Raw genomic sequence first — 26,164 nt, 5'->3', positions numbered from 1 at the left:
TCATGCTAAATTGCTAATTTGGTACTAGAAAATCACTTGCCATAATGGCAGGTCAAACGCTAACACAATCAAACACAGCTGAAAGCTATTTGGTTCATTAAATGAAGCTTAACATTGTCTTTGTGTTTGTTTTTGAGTTGCCACAGTATGCAATAGACTGGCATGTCTTAAGGTCAATATTAGGTCAAAAATGGCAAAAAAGAAACAGCTTTCTCTAGAAACTCATCAGTCAATCATTGTTTTGAGGAATGAAGGCTATACAATGCTTGAAATTGCCAAAAAACTGAAGATTTCATACAAAGGTGTACACTACAGTCTTCAAAGACAAAGAACAACTGTCTCTAACAAGGACAGAAAGAGATGTGGAAGACCAGATGTACAACTAAACAAGAGGATAAGTACATCAGAGTCTCTAGTTTGAGAAATAGACGCCTCACATGTCCTCAGCTGACAGCTTCATTGAATTCTACCCGCTCAACACCAGTTTCATGTACAACAGTAAAGAGAAAACTCAGGGGTGCAGGCTTTATGGGAAGATAGGGGATGCCATTTGGGGACTAGCTCACCACAGATGTCCAATTAGAGACAATAAGAATGCAGCTTGATGGTTTTTTTAACCCTTTATCACCAGCACCATAAAATCCACAGAGTGCATGTGTGTCCATAATCAATCCATAAGAATATCCCTATCATTCTAGTATCATCGTATACCATTCTAGTTGGTAACAACATGAAATATCCTTTGTGAAATTGGAATAAACCAATGTTAAGTACTATATGCATTAACTGAGAAGTGACCAATAAATCCTCCAATGACTAACATATACTATACGTACATACACAATGTACTGAGCCCCAAATGCCTACAAAATAGATAGTTCTTTAAGCTGTGCATACAGTATAAACAGGCATAAAATGAGCAGGCAGTTCTTCTCCCATTCACACTAACGCAAACAACAGTGAACAAAACAGCCATTTAAAACAAGCTTATCTTTGTATAAATTGCAAGAGGGCAAGAGTTTGTATTAGGCTGGCATAGGTCCCCGACTGTGGTTTAGTCCCAGTCCATCCTTGCTCGAATTATTTAGTGCCAAATCCTAAAGACTTCTGAGTGATCGAGGATGTACATTATTAAAAAAGTGCAACAAAAAAGGAGTGTTATCATTGTAACTAAAATCTGCATTATGATAAAATAGTAGTTGTTGGATGTCAAATTTAGGTTTAAAATGTACCGTATTTAATTTAAATTCTACAGAAATACAATTAAATTATATTTTTATAAGAACAGTAACTAATGAAATCATAAGACACAAAAATGGCTCTATTTTTAAGATTTATGCATTTTATTTTATTTTATTTATTTTTTATTTAAATTGTCCTGCTGCTTCCAAACTGTAGATAAACTATTTTTAATGTGAAAATGTATTTTGTAAATAATTTTCAATAAAATATAGGTACTTAAATTTAAAAAAGATTAAAAAGTTAATTGGGTAAATTGTCTGGATCTTGTTTGTACCGTCCTAACTTCCCTCCTCCTGTTTTCAAAGGAATGTTAATTTAGTAAAAACGTTCTGTTTTGATAGACTGTTGAACTCTGATGCACGGTTCTTGGTCTTCTCTCTGTAGGTTCTCTATCATCTGTTCGAGGAGTTCAGAAGTGTGCCTTCCATCACTTTCATTGATGGGTTACTGGGAATCGCATGTTTCCTGGTCGTGTCGTTGGGCGGTATCATTGTGGGCGCCATCTACGGCATTCTGGCAGCATTCACGTCACGGTTCACCTCGCACACGCGCGTCATCGAGCCTCTGTTCGTCTTCGTCTACAGCTACATGGCGTACCTGTCAGCAGAGGTGTTCCACCTGTCTGGTATCATGGCGTAAGTTACACAACTTCCTGTATCACTCTATCGATGTTTAAATGTGTGAAAATTAATGCTGTTTACTTCATATTTTTACGTGCACATTAAATATCGCGGTATACCGTATTACCGGCAAATGCCTATTTGGGACAATTTTGAACTCGCACAACTCTTATTAAATTTTGATAAAAGACTACAAAGAGAGACATTTTGGTAACACTTTACAATAAGGTTCCATTCGTTAACTTTTGTTAATGCATTTTGGTATCACGAACAAACAATTAACAGCATTTATTCATCTTTGTTAATGTAAGTTAATAAAAATGCTATTGTTCATTGTTTGTTCATTGTTAGTTCATGATGCATTAACTAATGTTAACAATACTTTTGATTTTAAAAATGCATTAGTATATGTTGAAATTAATATTAAGATTAATAAATGCTGTAAAAGTATTGTTTATTGTTAGTTCATGTTAACTAATATTGTTAAAGGGATAGTTCACCCAAAAATTTAAATTCTCCCATCATTTACTCACCCTCATGCCATCCCAGATGTGTATGACTTTCTTTCTTCAGCAGAACACAAACAAAGATTTTCAGAAGAATATTTCAGCTCTGTTGGCCCATACAGTGCAAGTGAATGGTGACCAGAACTTTGAAGGTCTATATATCACATAAAGTAATCCATACGACTCCAGTGGTTTAATCACTGTCTTCTAAAGCGATCCAATCCGTTTTGGGTGAGAACAAACCAAAATGTAACTCCTTTATCACTATAAATCTTGACAGCAGAAAAAGAGTCATACACATCTGGGATGGCATGAGGATGAATATATAAGAGAATTTTTATTTTTGGCTGAACTATCCCTTTAACTAATGTTAACAACTGGAAACTTATTATAAAGTGTTATCGGCATTTAGTATTTGGAATGACATGTATATTCACAATTAGACTATGAACATATATTAACCCTCTTATTGTCCTTAGAAACTTCACTCTTCTTATGTCCTTCGGGTCATTTTTGACCCATATTGCAAACCATTCAAAATGCATAAATGCTTAAATTTAGCCCCATTGTACCCTATGATATAAAATCATGTTAGTAAACATTTTTACTAGCATTTTACCTGTTCAAAACTGAAAAATACTCTGTGTGTGTGTGTGTGTGTGTGTGTGTGTGTGTGTGTGTGTGTGTGTCTGTGTGTCTGTGTGTCTGTGTGTCTGTGTGTCTGTGTGTGTGTGTGTGTGTGTGTGTTTGTGAGCTAGAGAACCATATGTGGCTAGGGGCTAAATTTGAGAAAATGTGACAGATTTTTAGGTCAAATTAGATTCACAGATGTACAGAAAACTATTAAAGCTGAATAACATCCAGAAATTCTGAAGGTAATAGGTCACATCTGGTTATTTCCGTACGGGTCAAAATTGAGGAATAATTTGTTTTAAATTGTTATATCTCTTAAACATTTTTATACAAAAATTAGTTTCATTTTGTTTGTTTCGACGGCCTTGACAGTCGCAAAGTTTGCTGCGTTCTTTCTCAAAAATGACCCTACGTCAATAGGAGGGATAAGAAAGTAAATAAGGTCGATTTTTACGTTTCGTTAATGTTTTACAGAATGCGCGTTAATCACTAGACTCGTAATCTTTTTAAGATAAAATTTTTGTGCAAGTTTCAGTTCTGCTTTACTTTGAAAAACGTTTGGTAAGGTACTCTGTGGAACTGCTGAATAATGGTTTTGTACTTCCGACTAAATGATAAAAATCAATAAACGGGCAGATGAAACCGGGGCAGTGCTGCCGTATCTCTGTTTCGAAAACATCCAGTGATTTAACAGCTTGTCTTGACAGCTCACGGACACTATAAGCGACATCTGACCTATAGCGTTGGCTGCAGCAAAAAGGGTCTCTGTGCTCATGAATCAAAAGCCTGTCAGAACTCACTCAATACTTTATCACTGAAGGGCTCTCGGTTATGACTTGGTGACAGTAAAGTCGATAATAATAAAAAAAAGTCTACAGCTCATACAGGCCTGGCCTCAGAATCAGAATGACAGTCGTATACAACAGTGTGTCTCAAGGCTCACAAAACGGTCCCGCCCATTCAGCGCAACACTGCCCTACAAAGGTAAAACGCAGTAGCTATTCCAAAACTGAAACTGACTTCAAAGTGTAACGGTAATGACATGCAGTTACACTGAAATGCAGTTTGTTAATGTTTGTGACTAATCGATTAGTCTGTATGACCATCAACCTGCACTGAGGAACACGCATTAAGAAGGTACATGTTGTCAATTACATCTCACGTTGACTTCAGTGTCAGAGCTTAGTGTAAACATTGTTGCGGAAGTTTTAGTTCTGCTTCCATTTGTAAACGCTTTTGTAAGGGACTATGTGCAATAACAAATTTTCCAACTAAATCATAGAGTCAGTAAATGGGACAAACATCTAATAGCACTGAAATTGGGCTTTGCAATGAGTATTTAAATTAATTGAGTTGTCATTCTTTTCAGCACAAACATCTCTGCTTTCTTAGTAATTTAGGCTAATTATGGATTGCGCTTTATTCACAAAACCCTGCGCTATTTGCCTGGTGAAATTAACATTGCACTACTTCTGCTCACAGAAACTGAATTTTATTGAAAAGAGACGTTAGTGTAAATTTTGTTTTGATCATGGCAACTGCAGTTCATCACATTTTTGGCTCACCGGCCACTGTGGCTTGTGGTATTCCAAAGTCACTAGCCACTCAGCATTTTCACTAGCCAAAATCCCCCACCCTACTAAAAGTAACTGGATAAAGTTCAAGTCAGAGGAGACTGATCTCACAGTGAAGAATCGTTTGACTTTTCTTTAGCTAAAGTCGGTGTATACTTAGTGAAACCAAAGTGGTTAGTGTTGTTGGGCGTATGGGCACGTGTGAGCTCCATTTTCCAGGTGTAATGTCCACTTGGGTGGCGGCAAAAGCAAGATGTGAAGCGAGATGTACTAATGCCTGTACAGCTGAAAACATTAATGTATTAATAGAGAAATGCCTGTTTTATAAAGTCTTCCACACAGCCAAAACCTATGCCTAACCCTAACCATTAGTGGAGTAAAAATGTAATGTTAGAGGTGAAAATGCAACGCCCGAATCGTGCTTGTCACTGATTATGTAATTGTGATTACTCCCTGGTCTCGACGTGAGATCCGAACCCTGGTCTCCCCCGCTGGTGACACGACGTGCATCCGTGTGCGCCACAGGTGAAAACAGTCATACTAGAAACGATGCAAACATATCCTATAGGAGATGACGGCAGTCCGTGTGTCGGCATAATGTCACCGTTCCTTGTGTACCGGAACTATCTGAAACATGCCGACCTCCCGTGTGATCATGTTGGTCAGAGAGAGGCAGCAAGGCTCATTGCGATCTCGTTGAACTCCGACGTGGTCTAAATGTGAGGGGGGTTAACCACAAAATACTGATGGAAAAAGCACGTGAGGGGAGAAATTGCCTCAACTTAGCACTGATTCGCTCATCACACTGTCAATCAATCAATCAATCAATCAATGTGGTAGAAAGTGGCTTTTTGAAAAATTAGAACCAAAACATGTAAAACTTTAACTGTTACACCCCTAATGTTTCCTCTAAAAATGTATTTTACATATATATCCTCGAGGCTAGAGAGATCCAGCTTTGCGGCCTCAGAGCTTTCCAAATTTGAGTAGGCCTGTTTTATACTATTGATAAAACGTAAGCAGTGAAATAGCATATAATGCAAAATGTTAGTCAACTAATCAGTACGGTCACAGGAAATGTTGCCACATAGAATTGCGCTCACACCCTTGAAAGTCTTAATGTGTGGAGAAGGAGAACAAATGACAGAAGTTGCCTCATAGCACACAAGATGAAACAATAAACCCTGATAATATTATTTGGAAGAACAACTATACTTCTACATCAGTTTGAGGCAGAGCTGATCTTTCACCGATGGCCGATTAGATCAACTCACTTGTTTGATCGCAGCTTGAACCCTGACAATGCATGCAAGAGAATCTATGAATGAGAAGATCATAATAACCGGATTTTTTTTCTCATTGTGTGAATGAATACTGGGGTGCTAAAATGTGTGTAACTGTCATAAAAATAAAGGTACAATGTAAAATCTTATCCATTTTGATTTTGGAGTAAAATAGGACCAGGGCATTTTCTTGACAGATTTTGTGAGAATCACCCATATAGCATATTTCATACACAATGGTATTTCAAAGTGCTTTATATTAGAATTACAGTTAAAAATTAAGATGCATAAAAGTACATTTTTAAATCATTTAAAAACAACAATAAAGATATATGCAGTGCATACGAACAAAACAATTATATATTATTTACATTCTTAGGAATCTGTGCATTGTGGAAGTATTTGGTCATAGAAAAGATGCGTGTAACTAAAGAGTTCACAATACCATATATTACCAGATGTTGTAGAAATGTTAGGAACAGTTTTGTTCACTTACACGAATGTTATCAGTTCTAACTTCTGTCAAATGTGGCTTTTCTGTTTCATAGAGAACATTTTTGGCCGATACCAATTTTAACAAGCAACTAACGGCCGATACCCATGTTTTGCAACTCACCTTATTTTGGTAATAATAAAAATTATGCTTTAAAAATTTACAAAAGCTTTGTTACTGTTTTAACAAGAAATAATTTTCATTAAACATGGATTGGATCTGTTGAACACTTGACCGGCCAAAATTGTAAAGAGAGCCACAGTGAGGGGCCTGGGTAGCTCAGTGGTAAAATACGCTGGCTACCACCCCTGGAGTTCGCTAGTTCGAATCCCAGGGCGTGCTGAGTGACTCCAGCCAGGTCTCCTAAGCAACCAAATTGGCCCGGTTGCTAGGGAGGGTAGCGTGACATGGTGTAACCTCCTCGTGGTCGCTATAATGTGGTTCGTTCTCGGTGGGGCGCGTAGTGAGTTGAGCGTGGTTGCCGTGGTGGATGGCGTGAAGCCTCCACACGCGCTATGTCTCCGTGGCAACACGCTCAACAAGCCACGTGATAAGATGCGTGGGTTGACGGTCTCAGACGCGGAGGCAACTGGGATTTGTCCTCCGCCACCCGGACTGAGGCGAATCACTATGCAACCACGAGGACTTAAAAGCACATTGGGAATTGGGCATTTCAAATTGGTAGAAAAGGGGAAAAATCCCCCCCCCCCAAAAAAAAGAGAGAGAGCCACATTGAAAGAAACACTGAAGATAAACCGATTAAAAAGATACTAAAATGAGATATGACAACATGACGATTGATAAGAAAAAAGGTTATTTTGTACTTTACGTGTCTGTTTTTGCAGTTGAAAACAACTGAACTCACATTGTACATGTATGTACTGTATATGATTACAAATTCATTTTATGCGTATGTTGGGCAATTCCACGGAAATGTCAACCACATCATGGAAAAAGAAAAAAGTTTGGACCAAATAACCCCCCCTTTAAATTATATTGGTATAATGGATAATGGTGTCCAGACCGCTAGAGGGCGCCGCTTGCTCACACAGCGCTGACTGAAATGCTGACTGAAGCACTGAATGCAGAGTGGGGGTGCTTCTCATTTCTGAAATTGTGAATCCTTGTTTCCTTGCTTCCTTTCCTCACTTCCTAACTCCACCCGCTTAGGAAACGAGAAAAGGATGGAAGGAAAGGAGTACAGAGGAATCAAAGCAAGACAGAATTGTAAAATGTGAAAAGTGTCCTTGCTCACTCTCGCTTCACTTCAGAGCGCATTTTTGCTCAGATGCAATACCTCGCGTGCTGTCCTTTATGTTATTGAAACTTCATTTATTAATATATTCATAATAAATCCAAATAATTCAAGATGCACTGTTGAAGTATGTGACAATCATGGCTTATTTAAATCGCAAAGATGAAACATGAATTAAAACTGTTGTGTGAGATGTGAAGGGGGAGGAGAATTTAAGCGTCAGGTACTACGACCGCATATGAAGCTAATTTGTTTCTTCGCTCAAGCGTCCTTGGGAAGCTTCCTTCGTCCTCGATCCTCACCTCCTCGCAGTGCATTTAGAGAATTGGTATGGCCTAAATGATGGCGAACTTCGATCGGTTTCCGGGTCATGGGCTCGAGGACGGAGGAGCGAGGAAACAAGTATGCACAATTTAGGAAATGAGAAGCACCTTATGGCAGCATCCCAATTCGCCTACTTGTACTATGCCCTTAAGGTGTGCACTCTTTTTGTTATGCAAAAGTGTCTACTCTTTAGTGTGCAGCAAAAAAGGGTACAGGTATAGGGACATGCTATCATGTCGTAAAATCGCGCCTTGAAACCAAAGACCCCTCATTCGCATTGTTATGTGCATCCTGTCACAGTACACTGACCTGTTAATCATGTTGTTACAGTTATCATAACCTACAAGTTCCTCATTTAATTTTTGCTATCATTCATTTTTTTAATGCTTCCTACTTAATAAAGAATGAACAGCACATTGTTGATGTTCCGCTTATGTTTGGATATAATGTTGTATGTAGTAAAGTGTAGTTAATGTAAACCAAACTCTTCTCTTTTCCTGTATTTATCCCTAATTAATGTGTGATGTTCACAATGTGTTGCAGATTAAATATAGCACAGTTAACAGTTAAAGATGTGATCCTATAATTCATCCTCGACTTAAGTGGAAATCTTGTATGATCTACTTTACTTGAGTATTATACCAAGTCGGAAAGAAAGAACACTTGAATGACATTGTGCTGAATCACTTCATTTGTTGTTGTTTTTTTTTCTTTTGCAGCATCAGATATTGTGTGTGTGTATATATATATATATATATATATATATATATATATATATATATATATATATATATATATATATATATCATAACAGTCCATTGAAAGAGAATCTGACATCCACTATATTTCAGTGATATTATAAATGACAAAAATAAAATGAAAACAGACTTGATTTGGTTAATTTTCTATTTGTGATAATCCTGTTTTTACCCGATATGTTGCTGACAATTTTTCTTAAAGTTTATTTTCGAGAAAGAAGCTCTTAAGAACACACGAGAGCATCCACTATAAGCAGTTTAAATACTGTAGATGGACATAAAAGAATGCATGATGATAAAATAAGCATAATTAATCACTTATGCCCTTTTCTGGTCAATGTAAATAAAGCCGTTGATCGTTCTCAAGTTAATGAGCCGATCAGCGTGAACAAAGTAGTTTCTCCTCACTGTGTTCAGCCAAATATATGTAACGTTTAATGTTGTTTTATGTTGTAAAAAACATGATGAAGTGAAGATGCGCATCGGTCTCACCGACATGTTTTTAGTTTTTCACATATGACAGTTGTAGTTTTGAAGCAAACGTCAACTCCTCTTCCGTCGTGCAAGGCATTGTGGGCAATATCAGCCGAAATAGTGTTCACGAATCCACACTTCGAAAATCTTCCGGAAATGGTAGACCATCTGGGAAACTTTGAGGCAGCCTTTTAAGGTTTATCAATCGTGCAAGGCCATATTGTGATTTCTATCTTAATTCAATCAATCCTGCAGCATTAATGGATATCATACCGATGTCTCAGATGTCAAAATCTGCAGGTTTCAAAGAGTTTTGGATGGTTTCCCCTCATCATGTAGCCTATAGCTACATGCCGCTTTCACAACTATCACGTCTGTAATGCTGGTTTTTCCACATTAATGTGAGAACAAGAAAGAATAAAAATTAAGACATGTTCTTGGGAGTTCTTAGGAGTATTGTGTCCATCATTATTTCTGGATTGTGCATTTGAACTCCAGAGTTTTTAAAAAGTGTGTTGATAATTAATTATAAATAACTATCGGTTTTCATATCGGCATTGGTTTTAATTTGTTCAATCATTGGCTGATGAATTTCGGCAGCCGATACATCAGTGCATCCCTACTATTTCAGTTCATTGTGATGAACTCTTTCTCTTTTCATCTCTTTCTTTTTTATTAAACGTCAGATATAGATGCTTTGCAATATCATTCCTGCCCACATAAGTTATATCCAATCAATTTCTACTACTTTGAGCACATTTGACCAAAAAGTTTGCTATTTATAGAAGTCTCCACTTCATTTCTCATAAGTGAACTCTAATTCAGGTTTGAGCACCTATGAAGTTAAAAGTGTTTTCTTTCTCCAGTTTGATCGCATGTGGTGCTGTCATGCGTCCGTATGTGGAGGCCAACATCTCACATAAGTCCCACACCACCATCAAGTACTTCCTGAAGATGTGGAGCAGCGTGAGCGACACGCTCATCTTCATATTCCTGGGTGTGTCGACGGTGGCCGGGGAGCACCAGTGGAATTGGACTTTTGTCGTCATGACCGTCATTCTTTGCTTAGTCTCCCGTGTTCTGGGTAAGTGAAGAGCTGCGTGGAAAGATGACGTGTGACATTTAACATGATTTGACTCATAATTATTCACTAGATTATTAAAGGAATATTTTACTCATCATTTTTTCATCCTCATGCGGTTTTACACTCTATTGGTATCTGGAAATGTAACTATTTATATTTTTGGAATTGTTATTATTATTGTTATTATTACTACTGAATTAGCTACATTAATAACTTTTTAAATTCTGCCGTAATAAATTTGAATTCTGCAGAAATTCTGTGTTCTTTAATTACAAAACAAAAGCAATATGCTTTATTCTTTAATAATAATAATTAGGATTCCTCCAGTAGGAGGAAACCTATTGTTTTTGTTAGTATTCTTCTTCTTATTATTATTATTCCTGTAGCTCTAAATTGCCCAGTAACTCAAGATCTTCTTGGTAAAAAGTTTTGAAATTGGGCACATTGATACTACAGGCCACGAGTAACTATCACACCAAAAATGGCAAACGTGAGCCTATAGGTGGCGCTACAGGCCACACCCCAATTTGTCCATTTTCAAAGTGATGCCATTTCAACTCCATAAGTCCAACATTTCTGAAACCTGGCATATATGCCTCATTTCTCATGATGAACAAAAAAGCCTCTAGAACCCATAAAGTCCGCCATGATGAATTTTCCTGTACAATACAAATTTGTCCAAAACTACAAAAATCTACTCCTCCTGAACCATAGCTCCAATTGACTTGAAACTCGGTATGTATGTGTAGGATACATGTCTTTCAATTTGATATTTAGCAAAAATGAATACAATACAAAATGTCTGAAAGGTGCGCATTTATGTAAATGTCCACACTGTCTCAATATCCATATGTCCAAAAAATCTAATGCCATTTTGACTAATATTTTTTCCAACCTAACAGGCTTCAAGATGACATCACTCTGAAGTACTGTGCAAAATTTTACCTTGATATGTCAAAAGATGACAGAATTACAGTTTACTATTATTTATCGCTAATGCTAAAATAATGCTTTACAAATCCGCTAGTCATAAAACCGATACTTTGATTCAATCACCAGTTCATATGAAGACTCTTGCAATGTTTAATAACAAATTAATGAAATGTTGTGTACATGTGTGAAGTACATGTCTCTACCATGTCAATGTTTACATAATTTGCAGTTTTGAGGAGGAATCCGCATTGCTGCTTGCAGCTTTATTTATTAATATAATTACTACTAGTATTTTGGGAATATAATAATAATAATAATAATAATGTCAATAATCACAATGAAAATATTGTAATTGTATTATTATTATTATAGTGAATAAAAATACAATTATTTGTTAGTTCATGATCATAGTGCATTAACTATTGTTTACATATACAACTTTTGATTTTTTAAATATATATGTTCACATTAACATTAAGATTAATAAATGCTGTAAAAGTATTGTTCATTGTTAGTTCATGTTAACTAATATAAACAAATGGTACCTTATTGTAAAGTGTTACCACAATTTCTAACCCTAATAAAACTGAGCTACATGAGAATAACTTGTTTTAACAAGCTGCATTTGAATTTAATTTAATTACTGTCCACTTAATTAATGAAGTAAATATATACATGTAATGCCCTAAATGTACGAATGGTGGCACGTATATCACTGCTTGTGTTTAGTGAAACATTTTAACTTTCCTCCAAAGGTGTCATCGGCTTGACCTTCATCATCAACAAGTTCCGTATCATGAAACTGACCACTAAGGACCAGTTTATCATAGCATACGGTGGTTTGAGAGGAGCGATCGCCTTCTCCCTGTGCTACCTCCTCGACCCTCATCTCTTTCCCAAGAAAAATATGTTCCTTACTGCCATCATCACCGTCATCTTCTTCACTGTGTTTGTGCAGGTCAGTGTCCAGCTGAATGACATCTTCCCATTTTCAGAACATCGAGAATGTCGTCATTTCTTAGTATCCACAATTAAATGATAGAAGACTAGTTCCACCCGCACTGGAATTAGTATATTGAATAATACAATTATTTATTACACAGCTCTCTGGAATATTTTATTCTTATTGGTCAATGGCGCCATCCAGAGGTCAGATATTTCTCTGTAACAACCGCACATCTGAGGATTTAGACGTATCAGACCGCTCATCCAGGTTCTGCGAGCCATCTCTTATAGTGCGATAACAACCGGCTGACTACATTATCCCTAACATAATTATGAACAATTGTTTCTTCACGTGGATAAACGGAGCAATGTTTGAAATGTGCGAAGTTAAGGCCATTGTAGTGAGCCATGATTCATTTATTTTGCGAGTGAATGCATCCAAGTGCAAGCAATTATTGAGATAAAGCGAGTAATATATTGTTTTTACATTTTTCAAAAATAACATTCATCTATTAGCATTTCTTTCTGTTTTAAAAGTTCAGCAATTATAAAATGTATTACTGAGTGCACCTTGATTTATTCTCTGTGGTTTAATTCCTTCAGACTGGTTTATTACAAAGGATAATTTATTTGGTTTTGCCGTGGTATATTATTCTGTTGCAGCAGACTCTCATGGCTCTTTGTGAGAGCTGTTGAAGCCCTGATGCGACTGTAGCTTGCTGCCGCTCTGAGATATGCATGAGCTGCTGAAAATGGCTTTGGCGAAAGTAGCCCACTTCATATTTTGTTCTGAATGATTCAAATCATAACGTGAAGCTTTCTGCTTTGTGGAAGTAGTGCTAAAAACAGAGCAGAACCCGCAGGGGATTCTGTGTACAGTACACACCTGATAGAGAGATAGCAATCTTACGATGTTTGTATTACAATACACTTTGTTTTTTTGCTGATGTGGGCATGTACAGTATTGTTTTGACTTGTTTTAGCATGTCTGAGGGGTTTAAATCAGTATAGTTTTGCTTCAGGAACCAGATATTACATTGGACATCAAGTGGTGACCCAAAACCCAAAGTTGTTTTTCGTGCAAAAATCAACCATTGAAATTTGTTAATTACCATGAAACGGATAAACCCAATAATATGCTTCATTATTTACATGACAGGCTGAATAGGGAAAGTAACTTTTTGCAGTCTAAATGTCTATTAAATTTCGATGGTGTCAAGCTCTCGACAGCCAATAAAACAGTTTGATTGGACAACAACAACAGATATAGGAAGCGTTTCCTCCTCCAGCGGGGGGCGCCAAAAGCGAGTGAAATGGTGTCGTAATCAGACCAGATTTTTAATAAGTATAACGTACCTCCCTAACCTAAAACTTCAAACAATAGTGTTCTAAAATCAAATGAGAGCAGGTGAACAAAAGAGACATCTTTACCTTAAACCAACACCTAAACCTAACCGATAGTGTCCCTAAAACAAAATGAGAAATGAAAAGCACATTTTCTAAAGCAACCATGTCATCTCATGTCTCTTCTATGACACTTTCGTCTCACATGTCAGCTAGCGTGCTTGACTGGTCTCGAACCGCGGTCTTCTCAAGTCCAACGCTCTATCATGTGAGCTACTGCGGAATCTAATAATCACATTGGAACAAGTGTGTGTTTGTAGGCCGGTCTGTAAATGTATAGTTTTTTTTAAATGATGCATTATAGTAGAAGTGTTTCGATTATTCTGACATTGTAAGTGGGTGAGTAATAGTGTGAAAAATAAGGGTTTATAAAGTAATAGTCAGCCATTGTACTCGTGATTTGTGTGAAAGTGAATAAAACGTTGGCGAAATGTGAAACGCGGCACGTGAAAGTCATTTTGCGAAAATGTAGTTATAGTAACGTTCATTCTATGAGACTAGGTTGGGTGTTTATGTGGTTGAATGACATATACATTGGCCCTAAGAACACTTAAGTCACACTTAAAAATGTGTGATGTATAAATTCCATTGCTTTAGATGGCTCTTTCCATCAAAAGGGCCTGAAACTCTTAAAGGGTCATTGACAAATAAGGTGATCAAATTGAGAAATCTTTTAACTACCATCCCTGGAGTTGCGAGTTCGAATCCAGGGTGTGCCGAGTGACTCCAGCCAGGTCTCCTAAGCAACCAAATTGGCCCGGTTGCTAGGGAGGGTAGAGTCACATGAGGTAACCTCCTCGTGGTCGCTATAATGTAGTTCTTGCTCTCGGTGGGGCGCGTGGTGAGTTGTACGTGGTTGCCGCAGAGAATAGCGTGAAGCCTCCATATGTGCTACGTCTCCGCGGTAACGCGCTCAACAAGCCACGTGATAAGATGCGCGGATTGACCGTCTCGGACACGGAGGAAACTGAGATTCGTCCTCCGCCACCCGGATTGAGGCGAGTCACTACGCCACCACGAGGACTTAGAGCGCATTGGGAATTGGACATTCCAAATTGGGGAGAAAAAAATAACTAGTTTAAAACACAAAGTTCAAGTTTGCAGAAATGTAATATCTGTGTGCATGTTTGTTTCCTAATTAAAAATAAATAATAATAATAATAAAAAAACTTGTATAGCATTTTCTACAAAAAAAATGACTTTAAATGTGGTCTAACCATCAAGTAATAAGTATTAAAATACTTTCCTTGCCCTTTAAATACATGTGTACACAACTGAATCATTAATAAAAAAATGTAAAAAAAAGTTTTCAAACATTTTTCAAGGTACAATTTTATTTTTATTATTTATTATATATTTTTTCCTACAAATATCATGAATTTTTGAGTCACAAATAATAAGACAATTTCTTAGGGATATTCTAGTTGACCTGAACATAAAAATGTCAAAATATCTTAATTATTTTTAAAACTTCACACACTTTCATGAGGGTCTAAATGGGTCCTCTCTGTTTTGTTTTGGCAACCTACATGTTGGTTACACCACCTGACTTTGATTTGGTGGACAAACGTTTTTCAAATATTAATATTTTAAAACAAATTGTTTCACTACCTATTTAAGAAATAATAATAACATATTATTCTGCACTACTCATGCCAACATTTAATTTCATTTTATTTCTACTTTTTTCAAGAATTTCAGATTTGAATCCGGCTTTAATTTGTGCTGTTGTCTCTCAACGGTTACACCACGTGTCATTTTGTACTTTTAGCCCCAGAAAAAAAACATGAAAATGAATTTGAACTCAGTAATTGAAAACATGTTTATCATTGTACAGATGTATTCAAGTCATTGTTTTGTGTGAACTTGTATATTTTAATATATCCGGACAAAAAAAATAAGCATTACATAATTGACCGGAAAGTCAGTAGAATGAGGTGTGTTAAGCTTTAGAAAATGTTGACTCAATATTATATGAGTTTAAAACCCTGACTTGTGTATAATTTAACAAAATCAAAGACATTATAAAATTAAAGGAGCAATATGTAACATTGGCATCAAGCGTTTAAAATGGGTCCAAATTCAAAATATTGGAGAGAGTGGTCTCCCCGCCCCCTCCTCCCCAGACTCAAAGCACACGCGGGTTGCCAGGTTGAGGACACGCAACAGGAACGAGCAAACTGACAATGGTAAGCGACGAGCCTTACACTGTAAGTTGATCAGATAATGCATATAATGTTTGCAATGTTTTTATTGTTTGCAAATTATAAACTAGCTCACGTGGATTTTTTATAACTCTGTCAATGTTAGCTAGATGTATTGCTGGCTTCCATGGCTGCAGCGTGCTGTGTTTGACCACTAACTTGTTTCAAATCTGGCAACCTGGGGTGTTGAAATACTATTGGGAAACGGGCAGTGGGCGGGATTATACAGGCCATAACACAAACAGAAATTCCAGCCCGGAACAGACATTTCAAAGTAGAATATACTGGCTGTTGCATTGTTTTTGGAGAAGCCAGTATTTCAACTTAGCATGTTTCCTAAATCTCTGATAACATATTATGTAATATATATAAATATATTACATATTGCTCCTTTAAATGAAATGCATCTGAAGCATGTACTGTGTGCTGGTAGCTCGCTAGGTTTTATAACGGAGACATAAAGTGTGGCTAAAGTGTCCAGATACTTTCTAAGGCTGCTGTATTTTGGTGTAGATCTGGTTTTAGTGGTCTCGCTGCACAGAGTTTGTGTAATTCACAGGAAGTGGCAGGTGCAGACAGTTTTGCGATGTCAGTGGTGATCGTGCATTTGTGATCGCTGCCTCCAGATCTGTGAGCTGTTGCAGCATCTGAAATGTAAAAGATGCTGCATTGCATTGCCACAGTCCAAACCGTCTGTCTTTGCTCAGCATAGGATGAAAAATCATGTTATTGACGAGTGACGACACACTATAAATTACAGCTCTCTCCTCAGGGACAACAGCTGCCGTTTTACTGTGAATAAACATGATTGCTTTCGGAGTCATGACCTGAAATGCTTTTAGTGGTCTGGTGGTTTTGGTCTGGTGCTGCGTCAATGGCTGATTTAGTCATCTGACCTCATGTTAAAGGGATAGTTCATGCAAAAATCATCATTTTCTCACCTTCATGGCATTCCAGATGTGTTTGACTTTATTTCTTCTGCAGTACACAAATAAATAATTTTTTCTGTTGGTCCATACAATGCAAGTGAATGGTGACTAGAACTTTGAAGCTCAAAAAAGCACATAAAGGCAGCATGAAAGTAATCCATATGACTCCAGTAGTTTAATCCATGTCTTCTGAAGTGATATGATAGGTGTGGGTGAGAAACAGATCAATATTTAAGTCCTTTTTCAGTATAAACCCTGACCAGTAGGTGGTGGAATGTGAAAGTGAAAGTGTAGATTGTCAGTCAAAAAGGACTTAAATATTGATCTGTTTCTCACCCACACCTATCTTATCATGTGTAACATGGATTAAACCACTGGAATCGTATGGATTACTTTTATGCTCCCTTTATACGCTTTTTGGACCTTCAAAGTTCTGGTCACCATTCACTTGCATTGTAAAGATCAACAGAGCTGATATATATTATTTTAAAAATCTTCGTTTGTGTTTTGCAAAATAAAAAGTCCAACACATCTGGGATGGCATGAGGGTGAGTAAATGGTGAACTATCCTTTTAAGGCCTGTTTTACACCACATACATAAACTAATTCAATCTGAAATACTAAATAGAAGTTTTGTACATGTAAATCTGTGTGTAACTTGCATCGAGCCCGACAGGCGTCGTTTTTCAAACAATGGGTTAGTATAGTAGTTTACTTATGTTGCTTGCAAAAGATTGTGTTGATAAAAAGTTTTATAGTGCTTTTTCACTGTATTTCACCAAATTTCACAGTTTTTTGTTTCATTTAGTGTTCTACATGCAGCAAAAATAGGCTCAACGCCGATACTTGTCACGTTTCTTACGCTCAAAGTATGAAAACTATAACCTGCACTGAAAACACTGTTGTTTTGGGTACATGGCATATTTTGGCTGAATAAAGCTGTATAGTTTGCATTTAAATAGACCATCTTTGAGCAGACAAACACCTATTCTTCATCTCTCCTTGTTTTTGTTTTTTTGTTCTTTTTTTTTCCAGGGTATGACCATCAGACCTTTGGTTGACCTCCTGGCTGTCAAGAAGAAACAGGAAACAAAGCGATCTATTAATGAAGAGATTCATACACAGGTACAGACCGGTTCTACTACTCTCTCAGCGTTCTCACATCTATAGGAATATTTTATGCCATCTGACTATTTTAAAGCCTAGAATAGAGTTGTTTGTACTTGTCAGGGTTCCCACCGTCATGGAAAACCTGGAAATAGCAGGGAATTTTTATTAAAGTAGTGACTTCCAGGCTTGGAGAAGTCTTGATGGAAATCAGTCCACTCTTAAAAAGGCTTGTGGAAATCATATAATTGTTTTTTTCTTTTTTTTTTTTTTGTGAATACATAGTTTTTCTAGTTATGCTCAACTCTAAATGAAGTATGCGCAATCTATGCTAAATATTTTTTTACAAATCTTTGGAATGGTCCAATTTATCGGTCAAAAAGTGTAAAAGCCTTACTTTTGTTCTTTATAAAGCCCAGCTCGGTAATATGTATTAAAACATGAAACGGTTTGTATTTTTAGTTATTTTATTTACTTGTTTGTGTTTGGCTTTGAGTCGTTGAGTGCCATCTGCTGGCCTTGTGCAGTATGATATTTTTAAAAAGAGGGGTGTCTCAAAATATTTTAAGACCAAGTGACCTTGTGACTAATCCTGTCCATGTCCAGGTCATATTTAGCCCAAAATCAGAAGAAATAATAAAGAAATTGTATTTTGCATTTGACATTATTTTTATGACAATTTCTCCCCAATTTTTTAATATTGATGTAATTATTTACAAAGAATTATATATTTAAAACAATGATATGAAGCCTGTATTTCTCAGTTAAGCAATATAAAGGCATAAATTGCTGTTTGATTGTAAACAGTTTAAAGTTCTGAAGTTATCTGAGAGATCTGATATTTACACATCTGCATTTAAATTTTTTAATATATGCTTACATACAGTATTTCCATTTAATATCTCGCCAAGCTGAACAATTTGACCGCACACACATGCAGCCGCATCACCACAAACTGATACTTTAGAAAGACTAGGACTATCAAATGTTTTTTGTACTCACTCTCTCATTCTCTCACTCTCTCTCTCTCTCATTTTCTCTCTCTCTCTCACTCTCTCCCTCTCTCACACTCTCCCTCTCACTCTCTCTCTCACTCTCTCTCTCACTCTCTCTCATTCTCTCTCTCACTCATTCTCTCTCACTCTCTCTCTCTCTCACTCTCTCATTCTCTCTCTCATTCTCTCTCTCATTCTCTTTCTCATTCTCTCTCTCTCTCTCATTCTCTCTCTCTCATTCTCATTCTCTCTCACTCACTCTCTCTCTCTCTCATTCTCTCTCATTCTCTCTCACTCTCTCTCTCTCTCTCTCTCTCATTCTCTCACTCTCATTCTCTCACTCTCATTCTCTCTCTCTCATTCTCTCACTCTCTCTCATTCTCACTCTCTCTCTCTCTCACTCTCATTTTCTCTCTCATTCTCACTCTCTCTCATTCTCTCTCTCTCTCATTCTCTCTCACTCTCTCATTCTCTCTCTCATTTTCTCTCTCATTCTCTCTCTCTCATTCTCTCACTCTCTCTCACTCTCTCTCTCTCTCTCTCTCTCATTCTCTCTCTCACTCTCTCATTCTCACTCTCTCTCACTCTCTCTCATTCTCTCTCATTCTCTCTCTCTCACTCTCTCTCTCTCTCTCATTCTCTCTCTCACTCTCTCTCTCTCTCATTCTCTCACTCTCTCATTTTCTCTCTCATTCTCACTCTCTCTCTCTCTCTCTCATTCTCTCTCTCCCATTCTCTCTCTCACTCTCTCTCTCTCTCTCTCTCTCTCTCTCTCTCTCATTCTCTCTCATTCTCTCTCTCATTCTCTTTCTCATTCTCTCTCTCTCTCTCATTCTCTCTCTCACTCTCTCTCATTCTCTCTCTCATTCTCATTCTCTCTCACTCACTCTCTCTCTCTCTCTCTCTCACTCTCTCTCTCTCTCTCTCACTCTCTCTCTCTCTCTCTCATTCTCACTCTCTCTCTCTCTCGCTCTCTCTCTCATTCTCTCTCTCACTCTCTCTCATTCTCTCTCTCTCACTCTCTCTCTCTCGCTCTCTCTCTCTCTCATTCTCTCTCTCTCATTCTCTCTCTCTCTCTCTCTCTCTCTCTCTCTCATTCTCGTGAAGCCAGCATTTAGCTGCTGATGCTTGAGTTTAGTGTGAGCACGTGCAAGCAAACGCATTTTTACTGAACTTACGATTGTTACACATGTATAAACCTTCATAAACCCGTTAATCAGAAATGCAAATGCCGTTATGAACTACTCACCTGCAGAGTTACACCTGTTACACCTTATCTCTCTTGGCTCCATCTGACATATACAGGTATTTTCTCTGCCATCTGAATCAGTCAATTTACAACAATTTTGTAATAATATACAAAACAATAATAATATAATTATATAAAATAATAATATTAAAAATATACATAATATGAAAATATATTATCTATATTTAATATTTGTATATAATCTGTTTTCAGTATACATCTTAACTAATTATGCAGCACAGTTCTCTTTCATAATTTAATCTGTTAACATTTTCAATACATATTGTCAACTTTAAACGGCCATTTTTAAGGTAACTGACAAGTTTCGACAAAAATGAAAACAGTCATCACTTACCTTCATGCTGTTGCAAACTGACTTTCTTATTTCAGTGGATATCAAAAGGAGATATTAGGGAGTTTCGGTCACCATTCACTTACATTGAATGAAAAACAAGATGTAGTGACAGTGAATGGTGAGTGTGACTAAATGTTTTGCTTAACATTTTTTTTGTTCCATGGCAGAGAGAAACTCATACAGACTCAAGGGTGACCAGTGATGACAGAAATTTCATTTTTAAATGAACTGCCCTTTAACTACCTGTTCAAGTATTTGTTAAAGGTACAGTTGTGCTCAAAAGTTTGCATACCTTGGCAGAAATTGTGAAATTTTGGCATTGGTTTTGAAAATATGAAGCAATATGTTGACCCCTCTCCAAACATAACGCTTATGGTTGTGACCATAAAGCTCTATTTTGGTCTCGTCACTCCAAATTACAGTGTTCCAGAAGCTGTGAGGCGTGTCAAGGTGTTGTCGGGCATATTGTAACCGGGCTTTTTTGTGGCATTGGCGCAGTAAAGGCTTCTTTCTGGCAACTCGACCATGCAGCTCATTTTTGTTCAAGTATCGTCATATTGTGCTCCTTGAAACAACCACACCGTCTTTTTCCAGAGCAGCCTGTATTTCTCCTGAGGTTACCTGTGGGTTTTTCTTTGTATCCCGAACAATTCTTCTGGCAGTTGTGGCTGAAATCTTTCTTGGTCTACCTGACCTTGGCTTGGTATCAAGAGATCCCTGAATTTTCCACTTCTTAATAAGTGATTGAACAGTACTGACTGACATTTTCAAGGCTTTGGATATCTTTTTATATCCTTTTCCATCTTTATAAAGTTCCATTACCTTGTTACGCAGGTCTTTTGACAGTTCTTTTCTGCTCCCCATAGCTCAGTATCTAGCCTGCTCAGTGCATCCACGTGAGAGCTAACAAACTCATTGACTATTTATACACAGACACTAATTTCAATCTAAAAAGCCACAGGTGTGGGAAATTAACCTTTAATTGCCATTTAAACCTGTGTGTGTCACCTTGTGTGTCTGTAACAAGGCCAAACATTCAAGGGTATGTAAACTTTTGATCAGGACCATTTGGGTGATTTTCTGTTATCATTATGATTTGAAAAGGAGCCAAACAACTATGTGATAATAAATGGCTTCATATGATCACTAACCTTAAATAAAAGACAGTTTTTTTGCATGATCAGTCATATTTTCAAAATCAATGCCAAAATGTCACAACTTCTGCCAGGGTATGCAAACTTGTGAGCACAACTGTATATGTCCTTGGCCACGAAAGACCCGAGTATGTAATAATGTTTGCCAAAACACTCGTGCATTTAAGGGTTATCCTCATGTTAATGTTGTCCTTCAGAAGAGCAGAAGGCAGTTTGTTATCCAGACATGAGCTTGGATTCACTCCACATAACTCTGAACAGAATAGTTGCCCACAAATCAGAATTTATTCACCAGTCATAAAACTGAATGTTGCTATGGCAACGTTCATCTGCAAAGTGTCTCATCTCGGCAGAAATCTCCCTGTTGTCCACTTTGATTCTCAATTTTGTCGTCTTATTCAGCTGTTGCTTCTATCTGCTTCTATCTGTGTTGCACTAAAATGTTAGCTTACTTATAGATATTGTAGTTTAAATTTAATAAACAGTGTGTAAATTGTGTTGCTTTGGTGTTTTTAGTTTTTGGACCACCTGCTAACAGGCATCGAGGATGTATGTGGACATTATGGACATCATCACTGGAAGGACAAGTATGTATAGCTCAAATATCAATAAGCCATGTATAGAAGTTAAATTTGGCTTAATTGTTTGAATTCTACATAAATCAGAATGAGTTTGAAGGATTTAGAAGTGTATTCATATTTTTAGTTTTGTTTAGATTATAGTCTGGAACTTTTAACATTAATATGCTGTGCTGTTGTAGCAGAAAAACAGAAAAAAGCCTTTGGCTCAGTGTGTGCCACTCTCATGAAAGAACTCATGACAAAACTGCCGTATCGATTTAAGAAACCATGTCAGCTTTCCCTCTTGCTCTAGAGAAGCTCTGACCAAGCTCTTATCTGGACTTCCTCAGAAAAAAAAGAAAAAAGACCTCACTCTTCTGCTTTCCAGGTTGAACCGCTTCAATAAGAAGTACGTGAAGAAGTGTCTGATAGTGGGCGAGCGCTCCAAAGAACCACAGCTGATTGCCTTCTACCATAAGATGGAGATGAAGCAGGCCATCGAGCTGGTGGAGAGTGGTGGGGGTTCTAAACTTCCCTCTGCCATGCCATCCACAGTCTCCATGCAGTGAGTGCCAACCTCTACTCTGATTCTAATAGCCTTCTGTTGTCTTATATATGGGTTGTGACAGATTGCATAGAATTTATGAAATGTACAGTATACAGTATATGTGGAATTTACGGAAAGGATAAAGAACACGTGAAGTTATTGAATGGGTAAAGAACATGTAGAACTTTTAGAATGGGTAATGAATGTGTGGAACTGATGGAATGGCTATAGCATTTCTGGAAATTATTGAAGGGGTGTAGAATGTGTGGGCCTTACAGAATGGTATATAGAACGTGTGAAACTTACAGAATGGTTAAAAAATGTGTGAAACTTATGGGTATAGAACATGTGGAACTTAAAGAAATGGGTATACACAAACAAATTGTTTTTGTTTTTGAAATGGGGATCTTATGGAATAGGTATAGAACATGTGGAATTTATGGAATGGGTGTAGAATGTGTGGATCTTAAGGAATAGGTATAGAATGTGTGGAAGTTATGGAATGTGTATAGAACATGTGGAACATACCGAAATGGGTATACATGTGAACCTTACAGAATGGGTGTAGAATGTGTGGATCTTAAGGAAAAGGTATAGAACGTGTGGAACTTATGGAATGGGTATAGAACGTGTGAAACTTATGGAATGGGTATAGAACGTGTGAAACTTATGGAATGGGTATAGAATGTGTGAAACTTACAGAAATGGGTGTAGAATGTGTGGATCTTAAGGAATAGGTATAGAACATGTGGAACTTACAGAAATGGGTATAGAACGTGTAAAACTTATGGGTATAGAACATGGGGAACTAATGGAATGGGTATAAAATGTGTGACACTTTTGGAATTCGTGGACCTTATGGAATGGGTATAGAATGTGTTGAATTTATAGGATGGGTATAGATGTGTGGACTTAGAGAATTGGTATAGAACATGTGGACCTTACAGAATAAGTATAGAATGTTTGGAATTAATGGTATGGGTATAGAATGTGTAGACCTTATGGAATGGGTATAGAATATTTGGAACTTATAGAATGGGTATAGAATGTGTGAAACTTATATAATGGGTGGAGAATGTGTGAAACTTATAGAATAGATATAGAATGTGTGGACCTCACGGAATGGTATAAAATGTGTGGAAATTATAGAATGGGTATAGAACATGTGGAACTTATGAAATGGGTACAGAATGTGTGGAACTTACGGAAAGGGTATAGAATGTGTGGAAATTACGTAATGGGTATAGAACGTGTGGAAGGTACCGAATGGGTTTAGTACATGTGGAACTTATAGAATTGGTATAGAATGTGTGAACCTTGTAGAATGGGAATAGAACTTGTGGGCCTTGTAGAATGGGTATAGAGCTTGTGGACCTTACAAATAGGTATAGAACGTGTAGAGCTAACAGAATGGGTGTAGAATTATAGACCTTATGGAATGATATAGAACTTGTGCAGCTTATGGAATGGTTATAGAATGTGTGGAACTTATAAAATAGGTATAGAGAGTGTGGACCTCACGGAATGGTATAAAATGTGTGGAACTTATGGAATACAAAAAGAACATGTGGAATTCATTGAATGAATATAGTGTGTGTGGAACTTGTGGAATGAGTATAGAATGCGTGAATTTATTTAATTTGCATAGAATGTGTGGAACTCAAGTAATGTGTATAGAACGTGAGGAACTTATGGAATGAGAAAAGAATGTGTGGAATTCATGGAATGTATATAATGTGTGGAACTTGCGGAATGTGTATACAACGTGGAACTTATGGAATAGGAAAATTGTTTTTGAAATGTATATATTACATATGGATTTGATTGAATGTGTTATGGATTGTGTAGAAAATGAAGAATGTGGAATTTATTGAATCTATACTGTCACGGCTAGACAATAAGGACTGCCCGATGGCCTGAGGTCAGTGTGAGAGATATTCGGGCCAGTTGCTAGAACTGTCACTTGCACGATCAGGCCAGAATTACATGGAGCGAACCAAATCCTCTAACCGAGCGAGCACAATTATATTTTACTCGCAAAAGATGCGGCGAGGCATAATCGTGTGAGAGCACTAAGGAATACCAGTACTAACGAAATATCGCGATACCAAAAAAATTTAAATTATGCGATATCATCTTGTTGCTAATTTCGGTACCATTTTACAGTATGTTGCCATTAGCAAAATGTAATGAGATATGAAAGTTTTGAGATGAAATCATTGACAATTTGAAAATAAAATTTTTAAAATCTCAGTATGGCCAAGTGTGATCATTAAACAGCAGAAGTGTGTCATTTAAATAATGTACAGTGCCATTCGCTGTGTTGCGTTGTGTGCAGACACACAAAAGCAACACACACTACTGGTGCTTGATTTTCATGCAGTGTGTTTAGTGTATAAACTGTTGTGAACACTCAAATCTCCTCCGGTGCAGCTCGGAGATTTTAGCTCGCAAGTCGCGACAGGAGTATTACAGCATTAATGGGAAGCTTGATACAACTAACCCGTCAAAAAAGGAAGAACTCAAACGTCTGTCAAAATAAAAGTTCAGCGAAAATGAAAGCTCTGTTTAACTGGATGCGTAAGACCAACAAATATAACTAGTGTAAAAAGAAATTCTATTCCAAAAGTAGCAATAATACTCATAATAACAGTAGTATAATATTAAACAGTTGTATTATGATTATTATGATCTGTAAGCAATATCACAGAAGTGTACTGAATATCAGCATGTTGTGATTCAGTCATAGCATCCTTGTGTCTGAGGTAATCAGATTAATGTTTTCATCATTACTGTAAAGCTCTGTTGGGCAGCATTTTATTTGACCAAAAATACAATTTACATTTCTTGTAAAAAAAATTTTTTATATTTTGATTTGATCAAAGCTGCATGTATTAATCATAAGATATAATTCAAGCATTTAACATGGAATCCAGAAAAAGGTAAATGGAAAGCACTGAATCTGTAAGACTTTATGCAGTTCTTTTAATCAAATCATTTTCTGTGTAATTTCATCAAAAATCTGAGGTTCTTATTTGTTGCCTAAGTATCGATTTAGTATTGATACCGAGGTACCAGGGCTGGTATCGTGCCGAAGCCAATATTTTGTTATTGGAGCAACCCTAGAGTGTGCAGACACCCAGCGTACTCTCCTAGAACTGTCCTATTGTTCGCACGGTATTCATTCTTTCACCTTTAGATATGAAGCACTGAATGAAACGTTATTAACTTTGTTAAACCCTGGTTATACATGTGCCTGGGAATCATGAGCTGCTCAGTATCCAAAATGTAAGTAAAGGCCTACATTTAATTAGGTAATGTTTCAAAATGTAAACATTAATTAGACACGATAATGGCATTTAATATGAAAAGAGACAAAATCACTATGGCTATTATTATTATTATTATTATTATTATCAGAGCTGTTCAGCTGCAGGGTGAAAATAAGGTCTTCTCACTCAGTTTATTACATTCAGCCAATAATCTAATATTTAAAGGGATAGTTCACCCAAAAATGAAAATTCTCTCATCATTTA

General features: G+C 37.0%; 1 protein-coding gene across 3 annotated transcripts in view; it reads left to right on the top strand.

Moving 5' to 3' along the window:
• Positions 1–26,164, top strand: part of LOC127453102 (sodium/hydrogen exchanger 1-like) — a 57,516-nt gene that overhangs the window by 22,327 nt on the left and 9,025 nt on the right. For all 3 annotated transcript variants that reach the window (XM_051719202.1, XM_051719201.1, XM_051719203.1), the window contains exons 4-9: positions 1,627–1,877; positions 10,029–10,246; positions 11,935–12,137; positions 17,697–17,786; positions 22,038–22,108; positions 22,470–22,646. In XM_051719202.1, coding sequence (XP_051575162.1) covers positions 1,627–1,877; positions 10,029–10,246; positions 11,935–12,137; positions 17,697–17,786; positions 22,038–22,108; positions 22,470–22,646 — 1,010 coding nt within the window. The remainder of the gene's footprint in view (positions 1–1,626; positions 1,878–10,028; positions 10,247–11,934; positions 12,138–17,696; positions 17,787–22,037; positions 22,109–22,469; positions 22,647–26,164) is intronic.

This window comes from Myxocyprinus asiaticus, chromosome 15 (assembly GCF_019703515.2).
Source record: "Myxocyprinus asiaticus isolate MX2 ecotype Aquarium Trade chromosome 15, UBuf_Myxa_2, whole genome shotgun sequence".
NCBI lineage: Eukaryota > Metazoa > Chordata > Actinopteri > Cypriniformes > Catostomidae > Myxocyprinus > Myxocyprinus asiaticus.
This window is presented reverse-complemented; position numbering and strand designations above follow the sequence as displayed.